This window comes from Oryzias latipes, chromosome 12, assembly GCF_002234675.1.
Source record: "Oryzias latipes chromosome 12, ASM223467v1".
NCBI classification, from domain to species: domain Eukaryota; kingdom Metazoa; phylum Chordata; class Actinopteri; order Beloniformes; family Adrianichthyidae; genus Oryzias; species Oryzias latipes.
This window is the reverse complement of record NC_019870.2, coordinates 12,747,144-12,771,466: the sequence shown is the minus strand read 5'-3', so window position 1 is coordinate 12,771,466 and position 24,323 is coordinate 12,747,144. Positions and strand designations below refer to the sequence as shown.

At 38.5% G+C, this 24,323-nt stretch overlaps 1 protein-coding gene and 1 non-coding gene across 2 annotated transcripts; both read left to right on the top strand.

The window, feature by feature from the left end:
* Positions 1-2,898: 2,898 nt before the first annotated feature.
* ddx54 (DEAD-box helicase 54) lies at positions 2,899-10,325 on the top strand. Its single transcript, XM_004074767.4, has 20 exons — positions 2,899-3,180; positions 3,746-3,872; positions 3,962-4,032; positions 4,111-4,299; positions 4,404-4,453; positions 4,536-4,577; positions 4,663-4,758; positions 4,834-4,955; positions 5,038-5,099; positions 5,242-5,373; positions 5,464-5,674; positions 5,751-5,882; positions 6,108-6,329; positions 7,182-7,255; positions 7,344-7,547; positions 8,833-8,978; positions 9,071-9,184; positions 9,275-9,385; positions 9,663-9,742; positions 9,826-10,325. The coding sequence occupies exons 1-20, from the start codon at positions 3,061-3,063 to the stop codon at positions 10,077-10,079; spliced, it is 2,559 nt and encodes an 852-aa protein (XP_004074815.1). The 5' UTR covers positions 2,899-3,060; the 3' UTR covers positions 10,080-10,325.
* trnac-gca lies at positions 3,300-3,371 on the top strand. The gene has a single exon. It is a non-coding gene; the product is annotated as a tRNA-Cys (tRNA).
* Positions 10,326-24,323: the final 13,998 nt, after the last annotated feature.

Sequence of the window (24,323 nt, the reverse complement as noted above, 5' to 3'; positions counted from 1 at the left end):
TGTAAATCTGTGCTTTCCCTGACTGTTATTAATGTTTGTGTCCAGAAATTAAGGGATTTCAAGAAATATTTGAATTTTCTTCTTAAATGTTTTAAAGCAAAATTTCTCTTTGTAATTCTTTGCCCATTGACTTTAATAATCAATCTGTTGAATACATTTCTGTCAAATAAGTAGGGCAGAGATTAGGACGGTTTTTGGTTTCCTGTTTTTATGACACAACAACGGATGTCCGAAAAAAGCAAAAATAACATTCAACAGAAGCTAAGCATAGATTAGACGAAACTTCCGAGAAACATCAGTCACTAAAGTACTTATTCTGAACTATTTCAGGATTTGCCAGAATGAAAACACAAGAAAAATACTCTGATTTAATCTCATTTCATATCCCCGTCAGACCAGACTCAGATTGTGTAACACCGATTTTAATATAAAGCTGTTCACATGAGCGTTTCTCAAAAGATCAGTTTTAAATACAAGGAGAGCCCTAGTTTGAATCCTCAGAGGAATAGTGACGGATGAAAATCTTGTTTAGCTGCACTGAATGGCTAAATGTAGCTGTTTCTCTGAGAAGAGGGATTTGTTTTAGTACCTGTTATAAAATCTAAATCTTTTTATCACTTTTTAAAACATTGTCTTCCCATCTCAGCATGAGAGTCAAAGAATTAACAAAGATTTAAAATACTATTTTTTGGTGCTAAGTGTGAATGTAGTATACATTTTAAATATGCATTTGTTACTTTTGAGATTCCTTAACAGTCACCTGAAATGTTTTTCACTTCACAGGTGTGCCCTGTCAGGTTTAATAAGTGTGATTTCTTGCCTTATAAATGGGGTTGGGACCATCAGTTGTGTTGTGCAGAAGTCAGGTGGACACACAGCTGAAAGTTCTACTGAAGAGACGGTTAGAATTTGTATTATGCCAAGAAAAACTAGTGTCCCCAAGTGCAGTCACAAAAGCCATCAAGCGCTACAAAGAAACTGGCTCACATGCGGACCGCCCCAGGAAAGGAAGACCAAGAGTCACCTCTGCTGCGGAGGATAAGTTCATCTGGGTCACCAGCCTCAGAAATGGCAGGTTAACATCAGCTCAGATTAGAGAGCAGGTCAATGGCACATAGAGTTCTAGCAGCAGACACATCTCTCCAACAACTGTTAAAAGGAGACTGTATGAATCAGGCCTTCATGGTAGAATATCTGCTAGGAAACCACTGCTAAAGAAAGGCAACAAGCAGAAGAGACTCGTTTGGGCTAAAGAACACAAGGACTGGACATTAGACCAGTGGAAATCTGTGCTTTGTTCTGATAAGTCCAAATTTGAGATTTTTGGTTCCAACCACCATGTCTTTGTGCGATGCAGAAAACGTGAACGGATGGACTCTACGTGCCCGATTCCCACCGTGAAGCATGGAGGAGGAGGTGTGATGGTGTGGGGGTGACACTGTAAGGGATTTATTCAAACTTGAAGGCATACTGAACCAGCATGGCTACCACAGCATCTTGCAGCGGCATGATATTCCATCCGGTTTGCGTTTAGTTGGACCATCATTTATTTTTTAACAGGACAATGACCCCAAAGACACCTCCAGGCTGTGTAAGGGCTATTTGACTAAGAAGGAGAGTGATGGGGTGCTGCACCAGATGACCTGGCCTCCACAGACACCGGACCTGAACCCAATGGAGATGGTTTGGGGTGAGCTGGACCGCAGAGTGAAGGCAAAAGGGCCATCAAGTGCTTAGCATCTCTGGGAACTCCTTCAAGACTGTTGGAAGACCATTTCAGGTGACTACCTCTTGAAGCTCATCAAGAGAATTCCAAAAGTGTGCAAAACAATAATCAAAGCAAAATGTGGCTACTTTGAAGAACCTAGAATATGACATATTTTTTCACACTTTTTTTTCATGTACAGTGATCCCTTGCTATAACGCGGTTTACTTTTCACGGTTTCGCTACTTCACGGGTTTGCATCGTGCATTGTGTTCTGCGTTCTGATTGGTTCAAAAGTCACTTCGCTTCTTCTCTAACTGTGCGTCAATAACGTTGCAGTTTAATATGTACACGTACGTAAAACAGCTTGCCAAATTAACATTATGTACGTGCAAATCGTTCAGTTTTTTTTTTCGAGTTTCTCTAAAACCCATAGAAAAAAAGAGCGACAACAACTGTCAATCACTATGTTCTTCTCCCGAACAAACACAGCTGCACCGCGGGCTTCAGAAGAAGAAAACTGCAGAGAGGAGTCAGGATGCATCAGTTCAGTCTGAAGAGCAGTGAAATACACCTGAGTCACTATTTGTCCCACTGTACTTTGTATTTTTTCATAATCATTTTAAATTTTCTCCTGTTTAATCCAATTACTCGGGTCGCGGTGGGCGGGGCTAATCTCCGCGATTTGAAGCCTTCTGTTCACATGGATGATTAAAATTGTTTTTATTAGACAGTACAGTACAGAAGATATTTGTTAAAAAAACGTTTCCAAAAGTACTTTTATTTGTGAAACAAATGCTTGAGCCTGTAAAATGGTCCGTTCTTTCTTTTCAATGTATAATAGAGTATTTAATTGTATATTAATTGTAAGAAAAAACAAAGGTTTCTACTTCACGGATTTTGCCTATCACGGGTTCTTTTTGGAACGTAACCCCCGCATAAAACAAGGGTTTACTGTATACAATTCCACATGTCTTCATTCATAGTTTTAATGCCTTCAGTGTGAATCTACAGTTTTCATGGTCATGAAAATAAAGAAAACTCTTTGAATGAAAGGTGTGTCCAAGTATTTGGTCTGCACTGTACATGGTACTCAAGTGTTATTTTATTATAGTATGTAGACTGCTACCTTAAATAAAAAATAAAAAATAAAACTCTTCGACGCCAGGGGGCAGAGTTGGTAATCGCATTCGACACAAGGCAGCAGCGAAGAAGACATTCCCACGTGTTTACAACATGTCTGCGGGCTGAGTTGCGTTGAATTTAGATGAAGTTTTGTGTATTCTGCCTTGTTATCTCGTAGTGGTAAACCCCCAGTATCACGCTGCCGAAGAAAACGACAGTAAAACGAAAAAATGGCTCAGCGAAAGAAGAAACTTACGAAGAAAAAGAGACACCATCCAGCTAACAGAGAACCGGAGTCTGAATCTGACGGAGACTTCGAGCTGGCAGCTGAAGTTAAAGACGATGAATCTGTAAGGACTATAATATTCTCACGTTTTCATACAATATATCCATCAACAGTATCATTTAAAACGAAGAAGTTTGGATGTGGGTATATACAAAAAGCACACGGTTACGAATGTAGCCATCAGGGGGTATAGCTCAGTGGTAGAGCATTTGACTGCAGATCAAGAGGTCTCCGGTTCAAATCCGGATGCCCCCTTATTTTTTTTATCCTTGCTTTTTTTTGTTAATTCTTTTTCTTTAATGATGTTATACAGTAGCTGATGATTACATTAAATTAATTTTGTGGTTATTGATGACAATCGCTAAATTTTGGACAAAATAGTTGCTCAATACTGTACTACCAGTGACAGACAGTTGAAGCCTTTGTTGTTGTTGTTGTTGATAAAGTGTTGTTGACACACACAAAGTCACAACTAAAAACCCAAAATATAACTTTATACTCAATTTAAAAAAAGTTTTTGTTCTTTGTTAGTTGATTTCATTGTCCAAACTTGTGATTATATCAGTAAAAGTGTATCTTACCATCATAGTTACATTCTAGGCTGGACTTCATTTTTTTCTTTCTCACAGCCTGGGAGGAAGCTGCTGCGGTTCCCGTCTACTGCAGACTGCACATCAGATGTGGAGCCGGACACCAGGGAGCTGGTTAGAGCCCAGAACAAGAAGAAAAAGAAATCTGGGGGCTTTCAGTCCATGGGTAAGTGTTTTAACTCTTCCTGAAATGTCTCTTTATTTATTTTTTAAACACTATTATTATAATACCCTGATACCCATACTTGTTTTCAGGCCTGAGCTATCCTGTTTATAAAGGTGTCATGAAAAAAGGTTACAAAGTTCCTACACCCATTCAAAGAAAGGTAAGTGTGTGCTGTTAGAAATTATTTTTAGATGTATGATGTTGTTGGGCATCGATTTGAACTCTTTCACCACCTCAGACTATCCCGGTGATTTTGGATGGGAAGGATGTGGTAGCCATGGCTAGGACAGGCAGTGGGAAAACTGCTGCCTTTCTTGTGCCCATGTTTGAAAAACTGAAGGCCCCTCAAGCCTCAGCAGGAGCCAGGGCCCTCATTATGTCCCCTACCAGGGAGTTGGCCCTACAGACGATGAAGTTCACGAAAGAGGTTTGCCCACCCTAAATGTTTGCTTTTAGGTTATAAGCATCACTTGTTGCTGTACAACTGCAACTGTGGGTTTTCCTCTTTTTTCTTTGTTTCGGGTGTCTCAGTTGGGAAAGTTTGCTGGCCTCAAGACTGCTTTGATTCTGGGTGGAGACAGGTAAGTTTTTTTTTTTTTTTGTTTACTCTGAATTTATGCTGTTTCAACTCTTTGATGAAGCTCTCTGCCTGCTGTTTTCCAGAATGGAGGATCAATTTGCTGCTCTTCATGAAAATCCTGACATGTGAGTGTTTTTTAGCTTTACTCAAGTGTTGTTCTTTTTCATCCACGAGCTATGTAATCTAATGAAAATGTAATGATTACGTCAGAATCATTGGTACTCCTGGTCGTCTCATGCACGTGGTAAAGGAAATGAACCTGAAGCTGCACAGCGTGGAGTATGTGGTCTTCGATGAAGCTGATCGGTAAGGCGTTGTTCTCTACGTGTCATACTGTGGTTTTCGATGGAGCTCGTCTCATAGACTCCTTCCTCCGCTTAGGCTGTTTGAAATGGGTTTTGCCGAACAGCTTCAGGAGATCATTCAGAGACTCCCAGACACCAGGCAGACTCTCCTGTTCTCTGCTACTCTCCCCAAACTGTTGGTGGAATTTGCCAGAGCTGGTGAGATCAACACAACTGAAGTCTCTTTTCTTCATGAAGCGCTTTTTCCCTTCGAGGCTAATGACATAAACATTTTTGACAGGGTTGACAGAACCGGTCCTGATTCGTTTGGATGTGGATTCTAAGCTCAGCGACCAAATCAAGGTAAAGAGAAATTACTTGTGTCAACTTAAGCTCAAACCAGATATTTTTTCTTCTTAATGTTTTATCTTTTAGCAGGACACAAGTGACTTTAAAGCTGAGGTTCAAACGTTTTCCTCTTCCCCCCCCCCCCCCCCCCCAACAGCTCTCCTTTTTTCACTTGCGTGTGGACGACAAACCCGCAATGCTGCTACACCTCTTGAAAAATGTGGCAAAACCCCAGGAACAAACGGTAGTCTTTGTGGCCACCAAGCATCATGTTGAGTACCTCAGAGAGGTGAGATGGATGACTCCACCTGAGTTTGGAGGTTAAGCTCTGACGTCAGAGGGACGCTTTGTTTTGAAACAATCTGCTCTTTCTCTCTAGTTGCTATCTTCAGAAGGCATCGAGTGCGCCTACATCTACAGTGCTCTTGATCAAACTGCCAGGAAGATCAATATTGGTAAATTTGTGCACCGGAAAGCTATGGTGTTGATCGTGACAGATGTTGCTGCTCGTGGTATAGACATACCCATGCTGGACATCGTCATCAACTACAACTTCCCATCCAAGCCCAAGCTCTTCTTGCATAGAGTCGGTGAGTGGTTTTTCCAAAAAAGTTGTGACCAGGAGGGAGAAGTGCTTGAATTAAAGGGATTGTTTTTTGCTGTTAGGTCGTGTGGGACGTGCTGGTCGCAGTGGCACCACCTACAGCCTGATATGTCCTGATGAGATGCCTTTTCTCTATGACCTCCATCTTTTTCTTGGAAGGCCTGTGCAGTTTGCTACACTTGACCACACACAAGGTAAACATTGACCTTATTTTATGTCTAATTATCCTAAGTTTGATACGTCATTGTATGAATGCATAACTGGTGATTGTAATGTTTTTTGTGTATTATTCTTATTTGATTGCTTGAAATAAACCATTTAAAATCAAAAATCAAATCAATATTGAACCTTTGCTGTAGTCCCGAGACGTGAAGACATGAATTACTCAAATAATCACGTCTCTTGTAACGATTTTCCAGAGTGTGATGGCGTGCTTGGCAGAGTCCCTCAGAACATTCTGGACGATGAAGGTTCCAATCTGATCACAGCTCATGAAAACTCCCTGGACCTACAGAATCTGCATCGTGTCTCGGAGAACGCATACAAGCAGTACCTCAAGTCGAGGCCCAACCCCTCTGCAGAGTCCATCAGACGAGTCAAAAACCTGGATCTGTCCTGCATGGCTGTTCATCCGTTTCTCGGTTTGTTTAAAAAGTCCATTTAAAGATTATGGTTATATATACTTTTGCACCAACATACACATAACCGTTGTTCCTTTCACATCTCACCCTAACATGAGTAGTTAAGAATTTGCCGGAGAAGAGGACTAAGCTTTTAAAAAAATACTAAACTGAACATCTGTCTTTGCATGGCGGTTTTGAATTGGCTTGTCGATTAAAGGTGGGACCAACTATCTTCTCCATGGACAGAAACTCAGACAGAAGAGGGAAAATATTTTCACGTAAAACCATGAATTGTTTTCCAGGTGAAAGTATTTCACTCCATCTCTTGTTACACATCTATATTATGTTATTTGTGCTTATTTTTGACTCTAGGTAAAAAGTACATTTATTCCCTAAAGAGCACTCTTGGCAGCTCTTCCTGGTGTAGAATTCACCAAGACTTCAGTTCATGAAGCTTTATTTAAGCTTTATTTAAATTCCTGAACAAACAAAATGTAACCAGCGGTTTTTGTTCTTAAAAAACAAACTGCGTCCACTGCAGCCCTGTTTTGTGCAAAAGGAAACTCCTCTTTCACAGCCAGATATGTAAGAGCTTGATAATTCCATGTTCTTGTTTTGCTTCTTCACATAAACACACTGTTCCTCAAGTGAATGTTGTCAATTTACCCCGCTGAAATTTCATTATATTAAGTGGTCAAAATGTCTTCTTGAAGAAACTTCTTAAGACCATATCTATTGTAAATACATAATATTGTTAAATATTTAGCTATAAAGACAAATACATTTATATGAGCCCTAAAAAAATAGTTAAAAATGACAAATATATCAGAATTCTTTGTCAGAAACTCAGATTTATATTTATTCTTTCAGGTTGTGGTCTGGAGAAAATGGAACTCGAGCGTCTTCAAATAGTCGATGCTATCAAAGGCTACAAATCTAAATCAGTGAGGGAACATCCAACATTTTTTTCACTGATTTTCCAACCTGCAATTGGCGTTGTTTAAATCATTTTTTTTTTCTTTTCTCACTTAGACCATCTTTGAAATCAACTCGAACAGTAAGACAACTGCCAGTGAGGTGATGCGAGCGAAACGCTCCAAAGACACACCTTTGATGGACAAATTCAGCAAACGGAAAGAGGATCTGGCTGCAGAGAACAAGCCGCAGCTGGTCGTCGCCTCTGCTAATAATGGCGACTCTACACAGGGAGCAGACGAGGAGGAGGAAGATCTGAAGGTAAAAAAACACTTGATAGGGCAAAAAAAGGCCTCGATGTCAATATATTCAAACAATTCAGATTATAGAGCATCATGCAAACAAAAATCCTACCTAAATCTAGTAAACACTGTTTGTCTAGTCAGTTTATGTGTGATTAGAAATAAGTGTCATGTTTGATGGAGAAGTTGGAGTTTTGTTCAAATGTTGATTCTATGGTCTTGAAAATGTAGGAAATGAATATATGATACTGTTTTTTTTAATGAATGCACTTTTTTTAAAACAGCACTCTTGGTATCATGTCCATTTAATTCCTTTCAGAATAAGTTTTATTTTCCAACCATTTTTCATGTCATTTATTTGCTTAAAACTGTATCAACATTGGACACAAGTCCGTAAAAATGCTTGTAATCCCCAGACAATGGGAGATGACTAGATTTCCTCTTTTGACCAGCAGGTGGCAGTACAGCCTACTTTATAATTGACAGCATTTTGGTCATTGTTCCTAACTGGCACAAAGGCGACTCAAAAAGGAGAAGTTGGTGTTTTATTTATGTATTCATTTTTCAATGAGAGAAAAAAAACACAAACGTGTTCTTATACATTTAAATGATTCTTAAATATTATCATTTAAAAAATGGCTTTAAAAAAACATACATTTTGATGCACAACAAGATGCTGCTTGACAACTGTTTTTATGTTTTATACCTATTCTTGGATTCTTGAGTGCATTAGTAGACTCGCTTTTAACTGTGCAATCTTATTGTGTATATTCAGTTTAAAACATTTGGCACAAATATTTGTGACAGGATTGGTCTGATGAGGTGGAGAAAAATCAAATATTAGATTTAGCATCTATTTAGTCCTAGTATTATTCATATTTTAGCTCTAGTAGGAGCTTTGATATAAAGGTAAAAGGGGAAAAAGTAACCCAAATGAAAAAAAAATCTTTGGCACAAACACAGCATAATTTAAAGGTTCCGGTGTTATGATTTCTCTTTTTTTTTTTTTTTAATAAAATATATTTTTAAACAGGCCATGTAGTACCAGAAAAGGTTTCTGTAAAGCTTTTTGCTTTAAACCCAAATGCAAAATCTTTTTCACATGCAAAGTCTCTTTGTTTTGCTGCATTTTGTATTCCCTGCTATTATTTATGCTTTATTTTTTGTTGCTTAAAACTTTTATCAGATTAATTATGTGCTAAAACGTATAATACCACAAACAGCATTTTGCTCACCCTGTTGTGGCTCATTTTTGTTTAAACACATTAGACTTTATGACAGAAATCTCTTGTCATTTCCTTTAGGGTGTGTTTTCTGAGGTTTTAGGCGGGAAAAGAAAAGGTCCACAGAAACACGAAGAGCATCTGCAGAACAAGAGAAGAAAGCAAACGGGCAAAGATGAAGAGTATTACATCCCTTACAGACCGAAAGACTTCAACTCTGAGAAAGGGTGTGAAAAAATGTTTATTTTTATTTTTTATTTTTATAAAAAATATGGAGAGTTTCTTTTAATCAACAATGATGCGGTCTTTGTGTCCTCAGCTTAAGCCTCGGTGGAGAGGGCAGTAACTTTGAGCAACAGGCTTCCTCTGCTGTTCTGGACCTTATGGGAGATGACAGTAACCAGTTAAACCAGCACAAAAAAATAATGAAATGGTAAGAGATCCCTCTACTAGAGTTTTTGTTTCTGTGTTGTTTTTTTTAGGAATCAATCGTATAATTACAAAAACAACTATTCTGTCATAGGGACCGGAAGCGGAAGCGCTTTGTAACAGAAACAAGAAAAGAGGACCACAAGAAGAAAATTAAGACTGAGAACAACAGAGTCGTTGTTAACAAGAAGAACAGGAAGAACTTGTATCCTTTCAGCAAAATCAATATATGTGTTTCTTTTGTTTTATTTAGATCTTTATACACATAAAACTTTGAAAGAGAGAATAAAAACAAGATGAAAACCTATTGAACTGGACAGTTTTGTGCAAAATTCATCAAAGCACTTGATAAAGAAGCAACAATTTTCTGATTTGATCAAATTATAGCGTTACATTTAAAACGTATTTCTTACTGGATCACTGCTAAATTATAGCAACAATTTTGGCTGTAATATTGAGTTTATCACTTAACGACCTGTCAGTTATGAAGAGTGGAAGAAAAAGTACAAGGTGGATGATGCAGATTCTGGATCAGAGGGAGAAACAGGAGGAGGAGCTGGAGGTACCAACCTGTCAACATGCAGAACGCCACTAAACACCATGAAATTGCATTATTTTTGCTACTACTTTTTGTCATTCTTTTAGGTCGCGGCCGAGGTCGCCGGGGACCGACCTCTCGCAGGACCTCTGCAGGATCAGGAGGTCGCAGAGTACGCTCAGAGCTAAAAACAAGTGCTCAGATCCTAAAGCAGCGCAAAATCAAAGACAAGCAGAAGTTCTTGCAGGGCGGTGGGATGAAAAAAATCCGCGCTAAGAACAAGAAGTGGGTCGGAGAGGTGAAGAAGGCAGGCTTTGGTCGGGGCAGCCAAAAGAAGGGCAAGCTGAAGAAGAGACTGTGAGGGCGACAGATGACAATCTTTAGGTTACAGGAGAAGCTGTGGTGAAGACAGCGTTTTGGACTGTAAAAGTGCATTTCATCCTTTCATTTTGACGCCTCCTTTGGTGTCAGCAGCTCAGACAGAATGTTTTTAAATGTTGACACAGCATCTGTTCTGTTAATTACTGGATCGCTACATAAAACCCTTAATTAGAAAAAAATCAAGTGTGTCATTGCCCTTTATATTGAATAAAGTATTTACTTGGCTTCTTGTGTTTTCAGGTTTCATTAACATTAGTTGCTAAAAAGCTCAGGATGTTAATGATGGCTAAACTAAAGCAGTCTTATCCATCACAGTCTTTAAAACCAGGCCTCTTAGGTTCTCTGTGATATGATGCAGCTAAGAATATCACTGCAGGAAACAAAGAAGAGCTTATTGGTTACCAAAAAAAATAAAAAAAACAACAGAAAAAAAATCAGGATATTGAAAGTGTTAAGTGTTGTAAAGAAGCATTTGGTGTTCGTGGGAAGAGAAGATTTTTCATTGTCGTCGTGTACGTCAGTGTAACAGTCAATTTCTGTTAACCTGCAATTATGAAGTCACCCAACCCAATCAGGACAAATTTTTAACTAAGATGTTTGAATTTTCAAAGCTGAAATGTGAAAAGCCTCCATTTTTTTCATGCATAAATCTTTCTGTTTATTTCATTTTTTCAGTTTAAAGCAATCGCTAAGACTCAATTTTGACTCATCACATCAGTCTTGAAACTATATTATTTTGAAAACATTACAAACCTCGCACATGAATCTCAAATTTATTCTGGATCTTTACGATCCAAGGACAAGGAAAGAAAAGAAGATAATTATGTTTTAAAGGATGCTTTAATATATTAGAAACAGTATTTGACCAAAATGGGATGGAACGTACGAAAATCACACAGAGCACAATATTGTCGTAACACAAGTTGCAAAAACTCTTGGATTCTGTGGAAAACAAATTCTAAATGTTACTCTAAACCGAGGAAGAACAAACATTTAACTCGTGGTCAAGTTGAGTGAATCATTTAATTAGGAGGGAAAATATATTTTGCCTATTAATTAAAATACCTGACCCAGTCAGATTGAGCAGTATAAAGAAAATTCCTGTATGATTGACAGGAAATGTGGCTTCAACACATTTAGTTGAAACAATGGAAGGTTTATTCCACCTATTAAACAACTTAACTGATGTTTAAAGAAAAATGAGCTCATTTCCATGATGAGACTCAAAAGCTGACCTATAAGCTCCTACGAACATAATAATATTCAGCTGCTAAAAGCCATCAATCTAGCGTGTTTCTGCTATAAAATGTTGCAGCTGAATAAACATCCTCCAAGAATGTTTTATTAAGTTTTCTTAAACTATACTTAGACTTTGAAGAGATGGCTGTGCCTTTAAAGACTCATAGCCTCCAGGTGGGTAATATAAGCGCTTCAAACACGTTATAGTTAACATAGAGGTTGGAACTGGAATATTTCCATTTTTCTAAAAGTGATCTCTAGCAAAAAACGGATTTTGTTTGAAACAAAATTGCCTTTTTAATATTTTTTACTTAATTAGACAATCCAAGGTCAATAAACACTTACATAAAAAATGCATTTGTTTTAACAAAATAAAATAAAAATGTATTTTTTTTTTCTAGCAATTCCCAAGGGGTATTGGATCCCTAGAATTCAACATAGCAGGTGTCTTAAAACCATGAAGAAGAGAAGCAGCAACGGCCAAATCCTCAAACAGGAAGGCAGGTCCAAAGAAAGTCAGCTTTTTGCCAAAAAGCTATGCCCGCCTAGTTATCTGATATCCTGCTAGCATAATAAGAAGGCCAAATGAGGGAAAAGAGACCACTGACACCAAGACAAAGAAGCTCCTTGCTATGCATTGATTTACCCCCAAACTGTACACCATGGGGAAGAATGGAGGCCGAATTTAGACACCCCCAGAGCCTCTATGCTTTCTAAAACAACAAAGATCCAGGAGTATGTCAAGAAGAAGGTTCCAAGTAATTACCTCAAGCAGCTGAAACCAGAAGAGGAAGAGATGGAAGAGCAGGAACCATCAAGGAAGGATAAGCCCCTGCATGGTTTGTTCCACCAGCAAGTAGAAACTGGACTGAAAGAGTGCACAGAGGCACTAATCATGGCTGCACAGTAGCAGGTTTTAAGTATAAGATCATTACAGGATCTAAAGTACAACACTAAGCAGGACTATAGGTGCACAAAGACACCCCTGAAACAATCCAGCACAGCGGGGTGTAATAATGTGCAGAAATGGTGCATAATGTGCAGAAATATCTCTGTCAAGTATGGTCTGGAATTCCCAATATGGCACATCTAAAGGTAGTTGAGAATGATTAGGTTAAGGTACAGGACTTCCAAATCCAGACAGACAAAACAGTAATGCTAACAGACTGGATATACTGTACTAGTGTTAGACAAGAAGGTCACCCGAATAGATGTGCCACTCCCAAGAGTTAGCAACATCAGGGACAAGGAATATGAGAAGATCAAGAATCACCAAAGGCTGAGGGAAGAGCTGGAAAAAATGTTAAAGAAAAGTGGTCTCTATGGTAACTGTCAAGGCTGTGACCCCCCAAACAAGAACAATGACTTCAGTGGAGTCCAGGAACAACAACCATGATCTCTATCCAGATGAATGCAGTCCCAGGAACATCTAAGATACTGCCCAAGACCCTCTTGTGGGAATCAGACTGCGACTAAATGGACATTTTATTTTTATGCACAAAGGAAACAAAAAAAGAGGACCAGCAGGCCAATGCTTTATTGCTATGTATTATAAATATACACAAGAGTCAATAAAATAGGAAAATAGGATGGGTTGATATTTAACTTTAAAAGCTAGAAGTAGCTAATCATTAGTCTTTTATGTGGAGAAATAAATCCCTGGCAGGGAACTGTTTTCCCATTTGTTCCCAAAGTGATCTGAAGGACAATTGACTTTTCTGCAGAGTTAGCATTGCAACTTGTCTTTACCCAATGCACTATATTCTGTAAAACAACCCCCCTTCTACTTTACCTATCTACTGGCCCTTCCCCTGTTCCTGCTGCTCCAGTGCTCCAGAAGCTCTCTACTCATCAAGAACAGCAACTTTATCTTTGTTTTCGGTTCCCAGGACCAACACAACATCCACTTGAGATATGACGAAGAGCTGGCACATCAGAATACCACTGCTCACATAAACACAGCAGTTTGAGAGGAGATTAATTCGTTTTTTTTAAATGAAGCAACATCTATTTAAATCTTTGCAATAGTACTACTGTCTGCAGTTTTCAAAAGTCACTTCTTAAAGTCTTTTTATAGCTTTATCTATTTTCTTAACCAATGGCTTAAATATCCAAAAAATGTTTTGGTCGCAACTTGAGCAGTAAAAAAAGAACATTTCTGTAATGACATTATTATAATAAAGAAAAATCCCAAACTCCTCATGTGAAATCAGTCATGACCATGGTTGTTAATAGTAAGTGATATAAGAGAAGGGACAGCAGGGTTAATGCAATGTCAGAAAATCCTTAGTAAAGTTTAGGGAAAAAAAATCTTTACATTTTTCTCAAAGTTGTGAGTTTAATTTAACTGTGTCAGAGCTATATCAGTTTGCACATGCAGGTTGTTTGTTTCATTTTTTTCCCGAACAGCCATCGCTGCATGCTGTCTGGCTCTGCTCTCGTTTCCCTGTATGTTCCCTCTGATGATAAGATTGCTGCCCTTTTCTCGAGCTATCGCTCACAAGGCAGAGGGCCACTTGAGAAATGACAGAGCCAACATGACTGACAGTAGGCGCTCCAGCCCTCTGCTCTTTCATTCTTCCAAGGGAAATCTGCTGACAGCTCACAGGAATTATGGTGGAATGTGATCAGTGCAACATGTTTTTGTTTGCACTGTTTTTTTTATGTAAAGCTCTAGAAGTGCAGGCTGGGTTGAGCTAAAATGTTGTGAGGTCAAAAGTCGGTTAGCGGGGTTTACTGTCAGATTGTAATTACAGTGTTGTGGCTTTGTTTTGGAAACAGGGAGCCCGTGAGGAACAACCTGCAATGCAGATGCTTAAAGGCAACCCTGACGTTAGCGTGATCACAAGGGAAGGATCGCTGCAAGGCCAGACGTTTCCTAATTAAAAATAAAAATTTATGTCATTTTGGACAGCTGTAAGTCATTCACAATGAGCCAAAAAGAAGTGAGCCTACAGTTTTTTGTCTGTCATTTCCACCATATAAACCTGCCTAAAGTGCTTCAATAATTCCTGAAAAAGCCAAAGTGACCCACAGCATGCTAAACAAACTACATGTGCACTTCTTGACATGTGCTCGAGTTGCAGGTGACCCTCTAATTATTAATCATTAGTGTGATGTGTTTGGTGCTTGAAACGTCAAGGAAGCATATTATCAGCACCACATTATTGACCGTTTTAATGCGCTCTGTCCTGGTGTAGTATAAAAGAAGTCATAGGCAATTTAAGAGATTTTGGCAGAACTGATATATTACATAAATAGTCAACCTGATTCATGCTCTGGAAAGAAAGAAATCCATGCTTGCTCTCCAGCAATGCTCTTTAAAGAGCATTGCTGGAGAGCTGTGTCTCTGCTATGATCTGTTGTTGCTGTCAAACTGTAAATCTCAGGGTGCCCTTCCAGATAGGAAAGAGGCTTTTCAGCAGAGCCTGTTAGATCTGACGAACGCTACGAAGCAATGAAATATAGCCAGGATGTAAAAATTAAATTCAGTATTTTTTCTATCTGCAACATTGTTCCATATTTCTGTGGTTTGATTGTTTGCTACTGATGCTACAAACTGGACAGTACCATGTTTGCAAAAGTGAAACGGGCAAACACACCACTTGAATCTAAACACATGCTGTCCATGTGCACATACACATTTTCAATAAATTGATAACTTAGAGAGGAAAGTTAATGCAGAAGTTTTGTGAGTTAAATGTTCTAACATGATTGCAGCTGAAGCCCAGCAGCCCTTGGGAATCAGAGAAGGTTATTTTTGGGGATGCTTTGTTCAAAAGGCCTTATAAAGAGGTCTTCTCTGGGTGAGTGGAAAGTGGGTTATCGGTTTCACTGTCACTGCTGAATGGGGCCGTCTCATTTGCATCTAGTCAACACCTTCCAGCACTGATGTGACCCTGACTCTCTCCAAAGTGAACCACAGAGAACTTAACTTTTTCTTAAATTCTTTTCACGCTGTCAAAAATATTTTTTTTCAGTATCACAGAGAATCTTTCATGAGCTATCCCTGTAAATTTTCTTACAACAAAAAATAGTTAACATAGTATTGACACATATGTGGATGCACTTTGAACTGTACTGAAATGCTACTAAAGGTATCACATAAAAATCCAACAATATCTAAAATTAAATTAAAAAAGAGAGCTCTCAGGAAATCCTAATGTGTTATAATATCTGGCGAGTTTTTGATGAGTTAACCTGTGGTGGAACAGTAATATCACCTCTTTCCACTCTTTTTCCCCCCACATATCTCTCCTTTCCTTGTCTAAGGAATGTTTTCCCAGACTGTCTTTTCACCCTCCGTGAGCTGTCTGTCTCTCTGTGGCTACACACTTCATTTGTCTTCCCAGGATCAGAGAAACCTTGAAAATCAAAATAATCACTGGACACTGCCTCGGTACAGACAAACCCTGAGTAATATGATGACAGAACTTATTAAGACAGTTCTTCAGAGGACGCCCACTTCAAACAATGGCTGTAAAAGCCAAATTTACTCATTATTGATCCTAACAATGTGCTTTTCCTTATGAATTATTCCTATTTTGATACCTGAAACCTTTGAAAAGTTTTTTTTCTTTTGCTGTTAAAAAAATATTCTGTATGTGCTGCATATTTCATATGCTAAAAGCCTATCGTATCGAAAACAACTAAAACAATACAGAATCTAATCTATCCTACAAATAATGGTCCAGAAGTTCTTTTTATTAAAAGTAAATGGTAAAAAGTGTATACATGTACAGCGCTTTCTACCTTCCTTGAAGGCCCAAAGCACTTTACAGTAAAAAAAACCATTCACCCATTCACACACACATTCACACGCTGGTGGCGGCTCCACTGCCGAACACTGGTGCCAACTTTCCACCAGAGGCAAGGTGGGGGTTCAGTGTCTTGCCGAAGGACACTTCGCCACATGGGAGGGCAGGGCGGGAATCTAACCTGCAATAGTCCGATCAGAGGGCAAACGCCCTGCCGTTGCACCACGACCACCCAGTAGATTTAAAATAAACAATTTTGCACAAATGAGCTTCATATTTAGACAAGAAAAGCTCTTTCACATACCTTCCTGCTGTGCTGCACTTATCCCTTTCACCAAAAGATGGCGGTACAGGCTTTTTCAACAGTTTGACAGGGAGGCCTCTCTGGGCCTCTCATCCAGGTAGGGCTTTGCATGTCAGAAACACAAACTGGAAAAGCACATTTCTTGTAATGTGCAATTCATTAAGACCTCATTAAAGGATGGAAATATAGTGTAATTAAATGAGTTAAAGTGGATCCTTTAGTCTAAGTGTTTAGTCAACCAGGTGAAGCTAAGAGGTTAGACGCGTTACATCTGGTGTATCACTTCATTTTGATCTTTTTTTTTAGTACTGGTAAAAATATGATAATGAGGAAATAAATGCAGACAAAATGACATTAAAATTACAGCTTAAGTGGCTGGGGAAAGGATGTGGAGTGTTGTAACCATTTCCATAAGGGGAACTAAGAGTTGTGATTGGTTGAAACTATTTTCTCATCTTTTACTTCCTTTTGTTTTCTCCAATCTCCCTCCCAGCCGGTCCTTGTTGGCACGCAAGCCCTTAACCTCTGCTTCAGCATGCCCCAGAGGATTTAGCACTTGTGCGTAGGTTTGACGGCTTCGATGTGTGGTAGCTGGGACCATGGACATGTTGTGGAAGTGTGCAGTGGACAGGGGCCAGGCAAGATGTGACCTTTTGGAGGAAACTCACCCAGTGTTATTGGCCAAACAGCTTTCAGTCATTTGACATTTGTCCCGCCCACAGCGATACAGGATTTTTATTTTTAGTAAACCTTTATGAATTCAATAAAACGTAAGTAGATTCGAGTCAAGGAGACAGTTAAAAGCTATTAGCAAAGTTACATCAGAATTAGCAGGTCACCAAAAAGGTTTTCCATCAGTCCTTTATTGCAGGCTCATTTTAAAAGTTTTTTTATTAAGCAATTTATCTGCTGGTAAATTACAATATTTGGCCTCAATCTCTGCCTGCAGTTATTGTTTAATGATCATTTGAACTCCACTGTAATTTAACTAGAGCATTTCCATTACTCTCAATTTATTGCAACTTCACATCAAAGCTGATTTTCCCTCCTCTGCAGACTGACCTGGGTTGAACCTGCAGTTTGGACAAATGACCAGCAGGTCAGGAACTCAGTTCCGCTGAGGGGTGGAGGCCAAGGACCTGAGACTGACCCTACATGGATGCCCTTGTGCTGTGGACGATGGCTTTAATTTTTAACAAAGGAAGTCACCTCATCTAGGAATATTCTATTGTGGCATAGAGCAGGAAAGTACTGTTTGTGTTGGTTTGATGTCAAAGCGTACAAGAACAGCTGTAGTTTTTATTATGAATTATCAAATATCAAAATTTAAAAAACGTTTTTTTACTACTGTTTCCTATTTTAAACTATTTGTGTCCTGAAGGAATGTGTTGTCAAAGGGATAGATTTTCTTTCAGCAATCTGTCAGCACAGTTTGGACTGAAAACACAGTAGCCTAACAGTGGTTTGGTTTTGGAAGAAGTCTTGAACATCTGAGTGTTTTGCAGGTCCAAGAAATAAGGCAAAAGGTGCTAATTAACAGGGCTGTCAGTGGTTCCTTGAGGTGATGTGAACTTGCCAATAGTCAAAGTGGCTGATGGAGAAAACCTGACGGACCCCGGCGTCATCTGGAACTTGTTCTCCAAAATGCTGAGCTGTGGCACAACATGGAGTAATGACAGTGAAAACCTAAGAATATATTCAAGAATGTAACTTAACTATGTAGGAAGCAGTGCTGACAGGTCCTACAGATAAAGAGGTACTCATTTGTTGTAGATTTTATGCATTTACTTTAATTAATTTGTAAAATATTGTGTATTTTTGTAAAGAATGTCTTTATAGTTGAAATAAATCACAAATAAGGAAATAGAAATAATTGAAGTTAACGAATTGAATGATGTAATTATAGTCTGTTGAATGAAAACAGATATACTTTGAGTTTTAAAACAGGACTAAGATAAAACTCATGTTATCAGTGGAATTGTAACATGTCACAGTTTTTCCTGTGTTTTTGGGGGTCTTTGTCGCTCATCTCATGCAGGTAATCAACCATCATTCTTTCATGAGGCTGTGAGTGTTCAGGAGAGACTCTGGATCTCCCCCGCTGCTTCAGCCAGCAATACATCCTGCTACACGTTAAGAAACATGACAAGCGCACTCCCCCCCAGCTCAGTGCACCTGAACACACGCCTCTGTCCTGTGACATGGTGGTTCAAATCCCATCTCTGGCTGCTACTAGGCAGCTGAGGACAGAGCGCTTTAGATAACTGATTTCTACAAAATCGTTCCTCGAACATCATCAAACTCATTTCCTAGTCATGGTTCATATTATTAATTACTCTAAGTTTATTAGTAAAAGCAATCTAAAATTCACTCATTGGAGAAAAGAAACATGCTTGCTTCCATTAAATCAAAATAATAGTAATTTGAAAAGCTTGTGATACTGTGGATCTGATGTCTCAACTACCAGAGGGTAGTTAAATGTCTCTGCTGTCCAGTTGAGAGAAACCCCAATTGACCCAATTTTCAAGCTTACATCAATAAAACCTCCCTCGGCAGATCATTTCACATCTCCTGTTATGGAGGTTATATTTATAAAGTTAGACTGGAGTTTATAAAAGCAGTTGTGAAGCTGAAATGACAGCCACCAAATGAAACTGAAAGATCAAGTGAAGATGTACAGCTAACTTTAAGACCTGGAATAACTGGTAAACAAACAGGATTATTAAAAAGAAAAATACAGAATACATGATCTTCAATCCACCACCGTTCTGGAACTCTGTCAACAAATATTGAACCACAAATAGGTTGTTATCCTTGTAAAATGTTTTAACAGTTGGATTATTTGCTATTTTGTTGTAGTGTTCTTAAGCAAGGATTTACTGTGAAATTCTTTACCTTTTACTAAATATTTCTTCAAAAATATCATTTTTGACACCTTTCTTCTACTTTATATATATGGCCTTGCTCTGCCAAAAACTCAAAAGTCTGGAGTAAAACTACCACAGGAATATGAAAAATATGAAATATTTTGCACATACATTTAAAGTAATATTATATATTTTTGTTGACGATGTAAAATAAAACTTAGTGCATTTGTCAAATCAAAGGGAGAGACGGGAACGTCCAGAGAGTGACAACACTGCATTATAAAACAAGCTTCCAGTCTTACACTGGAAGTTAAACATCCTGCATAGCTTTAAACAACTAATCAATAAAAAATGATACAAATAAAAAAATAAACTTTTGAATTCCCTTCTATTGTGCAAAGAAAACAATTGGACTTTTAAAGGATATGAAAACGTCTCTTTCAACACCATAAAATGATTTGTCATATGATGTGGGGCAGATATCACATGTTGCTACATGTTTTTGGTAAACCAATCATAGACAATTCTCACCAGCAATGCATTTGAATCAAAAGAAAAGTTTGATATTTTCATGTTTTGTATTTCTTACACTTTTGCCAAAAAAGATTAAGGGTGTATTCTGACTGGAAAAATCCTTAGTTCCGGATTGAGTCCCGAACCTTGCTTTTGGTCTGTATTCAGACTAACATCAAGCGGCCCAGTCTATCATGGACCAAAGCTTGTAAACAAAACCACGTGACTAAAGATCTATTCAGTCAGTGGTGGGTCACAACAACAAGAGAAAGACAGACGTGCTGCACTTTACAATTCTTATCGGTACAATTCACTTTTTAAAACTTTATGTTTTGATTATCAGTTTTGAACGTCAGAAACAAAACTTCTTGCAAGGAGACATGTCGTGTGTGCTTTAACTCAGAGGATGTTAGCAACTGCAGTGATGAGGAGACGTCGGGTATGAAGGTAGGCTGCTTAGTGTTTATGACATAGATTGTCTGGAAAACAATAAGAAGCAATGTGTGTCACGTTAAAAGTTGTTTTAATGAGCCAGCATTCATCCGACCACATTTCAATGAGTTGCTGTCTCTCATTGTTATAGTTTTATGGTGTTTTTTTAAGAAAATCCTGTTAAGGAAACTACAAGGTAACTTTCAGGGTGATGTTACAGCAGCGCTGCGAGCAGTGCCACATAACGAGACACAGAAAAGAATGTTTTTGTATTTTCAGCTGTGTTAAAATAAACGTTCTAACATGGGAGCAGATGGACTCTTTTTTTCTGTTTGATTACATGACAATCGTTGCTTTACATTTTTCTGCGGCTCATCTGTTGCTCCATACCTGCGCCGTTTTGGTTCAGTTGTTTTACTCTGAGGACAGATTGTATTTAGACCAAGGGATCTCAGAGTGAACCGAAGCTAAGTCTGATTGGAAACAAACCGAGACCACCTCCAATGATGACTGCGAGAGAGGATCCTGGTCCCAGACCAGGATCCGTTTGGATGCATTCTGACAGATAATTTGGTCCGGATTGTGGGAGGAAACAAGCTCTGGTTTACTTAAAGCGGCCCAAATGTCTGAATGCACCCTAAATGTGAATTACATTAAGTCTAAAAAATGTTTTCAACTAAATGTAAGTATAACCCACAGAAAGCTGCTTTAAGTTCCCGTAAAACTCAGTTATTTTTAGGCTCAGTCAAGTTTTTAATACAAAAGCTTTTTTGACAGTTGAATTTCAATTTATTAACTTAAACTTCTGCGACAGACTGGCGACCTGTCCAGCTTGTCCCCTGCCTTCGCCTACAAGTGGCCGGGATAGACTCCAGCAGCCCCGTGACCCTGAAAGGCATACACCGGCTTAGAAGATGAATGAATGAAAATGAAGGATTTAAACTCAAACAATTTTAGTAGTCATTACTGTGTGTTATACTAAGTATACAGTTATAATGTGAGTCAAAAATCCCAAATTCAGGTGGTAAAATTACTATTACAGGTAGACTGGTGAGCTTGTGGGCAGCATTGAAGGAGCAAAACTTGCTTCTGGATGCAAGTGCTGTCATAGCTGACCTACAGGAAGCAAGAAGGTTTCCTTTTGGGATCAACAGATTGTTCACAGGGTAGAGCAATGAAGTTAATGCAGTTAGGAGTTACAAAGCAGAACTTGAACTGAAGCTTAAAGGTAAAAAAATATGGGGTTCCTGCAGAACCTTTGTGCTAAAACTTTAAACAAGCTCAGATCAAAACTGAGGTAATAACTGATCAAAATGGAGCTTTGCCAGTTTTTGTGTGGTGCCTCACAGAAATACTTCGAAACGTTTGGAACAGAATTACTTTGTAATAATGTAATTTCACTTGCCGGGCATACTTTGTGTTGTGTACGTTGAGTTTTCATTCACAATTGTGTGTGTCCACCCAGACGTCCTTTGCATGCCTGTATTCGTGAGACATGGTAGTATCAATGTGGTTCACTGGTTTCCAAAAAATGACTGAAATGATATCCAGAGCTCAAACTTCAAACACAAAGAGGCTGGTTGAGTTATGGCACATTGATCGAGAGCAAGAACAAAGACAGCGATGGTTAACGGGATGGAAATCATGGACGAAAGAGATAGATGAGCCAGTCAGAAGACAAGCAGCTCGGGGTCTGCAGCAAATTCAGTTTGGGGTCTGAGGCTTTGGAGTTTATGTGGGTCAGCATCTGTGGGAAAAGTTGATCCCCTGAGACAAAGAATAGAGAGAAAAAGAGAAAGGGATGCAAGCGGTTGCACAGGGAACTAAGGGTCTAGATGATAGGTGATATTAACCAGGTGCCCTTCTGGCCCATCTGTCAATTCATTGCTTTCTTTTTTGCCAAACTATGAGAATCTTTAATATTTTCAAAGCGTGGCCCAGTCAGATGATGTTTTTGAGTCTGCACGGCTGCTGAGGTTCTCTTTGTTTTTTGTCTGTATCTGTTTTTTTCAAGTCGATACAGTGGTGTATGTGCACATGTCTAGATGGTGATGAATAACCAGACCCTCCTTGGTTATCTTCACTTCCTTTAGAGTTTCAAGTGAGAGCCAGATGTAGCAATTTATCTTAATCTTTCCTCTCATTCATGTTGTTGGCAGCCATTTCTCTTTTCATTACATTATCAAACATTTGAACATGTTGTCATGAGAAAACAATCAGCATGTGTTGAATATTGTCATTATTGCGAATGTACACATCGCTCCCATGTTCAAGTGAAATAAAAAAACATAAAAATAAAAGAAGATACATTAGGAAATGTATTTGGACACCACAGCAAAAATACCTTGAAATAATCTGGCAACTGTGTGACAAAAGATTTCTGACCTCAGGCAATTTCTCTTGTATGCATGAATAATTCATTTTCTTGGGTAATATCAATGCTAATGGATTTGTGATGTACTCAAATAAAAAGCTCTTGGGACAACAACTCCTTGAGTGTTGGATTTGTGGAGATGGGACTCCTCACACTCACATGTGTAAATACCGTGCTGCTTCTTTTCATCCCAGAGTGACTATACATTACATAATAAAATATTCAATACAATCTCTTTAAGATGATTTCTTTTTTTTCCCTCAGAGTTTTGTGATTTCAAAAATTAAAATAAAAAACGGAAATTGGTTTATTTAATAAAAAGAGGTATTCAAAGTAATTTCCGATTAAAAAAACAACTGAAAAAAGGGAATTTTCTTTACACACATTATTGAAAAATGAGGCTTTGGTGCAACAAGCAAAACAGTTCACAGATAGAGATGAATTCATCTCTAAAGTCTCAAACTGCCTCTGCTTGTGCCTGTGTGTTTGCAATTAAAAGATTTTACATGGTGTAGTATATGGTGATGACAGACCATTCATGATGGAACTTGAATGACTAGAAACATGCCTCAGATACGAGAACCACAAGGCTCTGGATGGTGATGCAAACCCTACTTTATTTAATAAGTAATGGTGGAGTGTCAAAAAACACAGAGAAATGTGACACAAATGTGACGCAGCAATCTGCAGGGTTGCAGATTTTTTTCTTTAAATCTGTGTTTTCATTGCTACTTTATGGATTAATGGCTTACTTTAGGATCCAGGATTTGTTTACCTTTCAAATCACAAATGTGCATTGAATATGGGCTGTGCAGTTTTAAGCTAACAGAAAGCAAAGGAGCTCACACAGCAGTCAAGCAAAAAGAAAAGAGTTTGTGGATGTGTACTCTGCTCTGAGAAGCCCTTCCCTGACACGGATGTACGTGCACTTGCTGTAATTGACAGTAAAATGCTTTTTGAGATTACAATTTGTGGCTTTTTAAGATTTTTTTTTAAAAATATTCTAATGATACACGCATTTATTCAACCATTTGTTTATTTGATTCTGTTCATTAGCTGGCTCCATGAACACACCTTTGCTAATGCCAGTCCTCCTTAAACGGCTGTGTCGGCTGGAAATCGGGTGGCTGAAATGGCATGTCAAACACTGCAGAAAAGACTTAGCAGTTTGAGTCGTTTTCCATGCTTTTAATTTTCCAGAAGTAGATGGATTAATCATGTAGCGCACATGAAAAAATAACCTTTTGTAAAATAGGAGTACATGCAAAAAACAGTTCAAAACAAACACTGAACATTTTTGTGCATGACCTTGTTACATATAAATGAACAAGTGAGTTTTGTATTGTTGTAATTAAGCATCCAATGGTCATTAGAATGTATTTTAATGACCAATGGTTTTTTTGGGTGTATGCATGGATAAATAAAAACAATGCAATCCGGTCACATGAATTTTTTCAGGCTTTTTCCTAAACTTTAACAAGGTTAACTTTTACCAAGAGGATGCAAGAACTGATGCGAGAGTGTTTTATGAAGCAATCAGTTTCAAACAAGCAGCAGGAGGGCATTTGTTCTTAGCAGTTACCAACTATTTTGTGAAAAATCAACCATCCACATTGAAGCCAGTCCCTTTAAGGGGAATGTGGGGGTGGTGGTGGTCAGAGGGTTGGACGCTAGTGAGTGGTAGACAGAGGAGGGATGGCTGGGGAGAGAATTCTTGTCCAAACATTCTACACGCGGA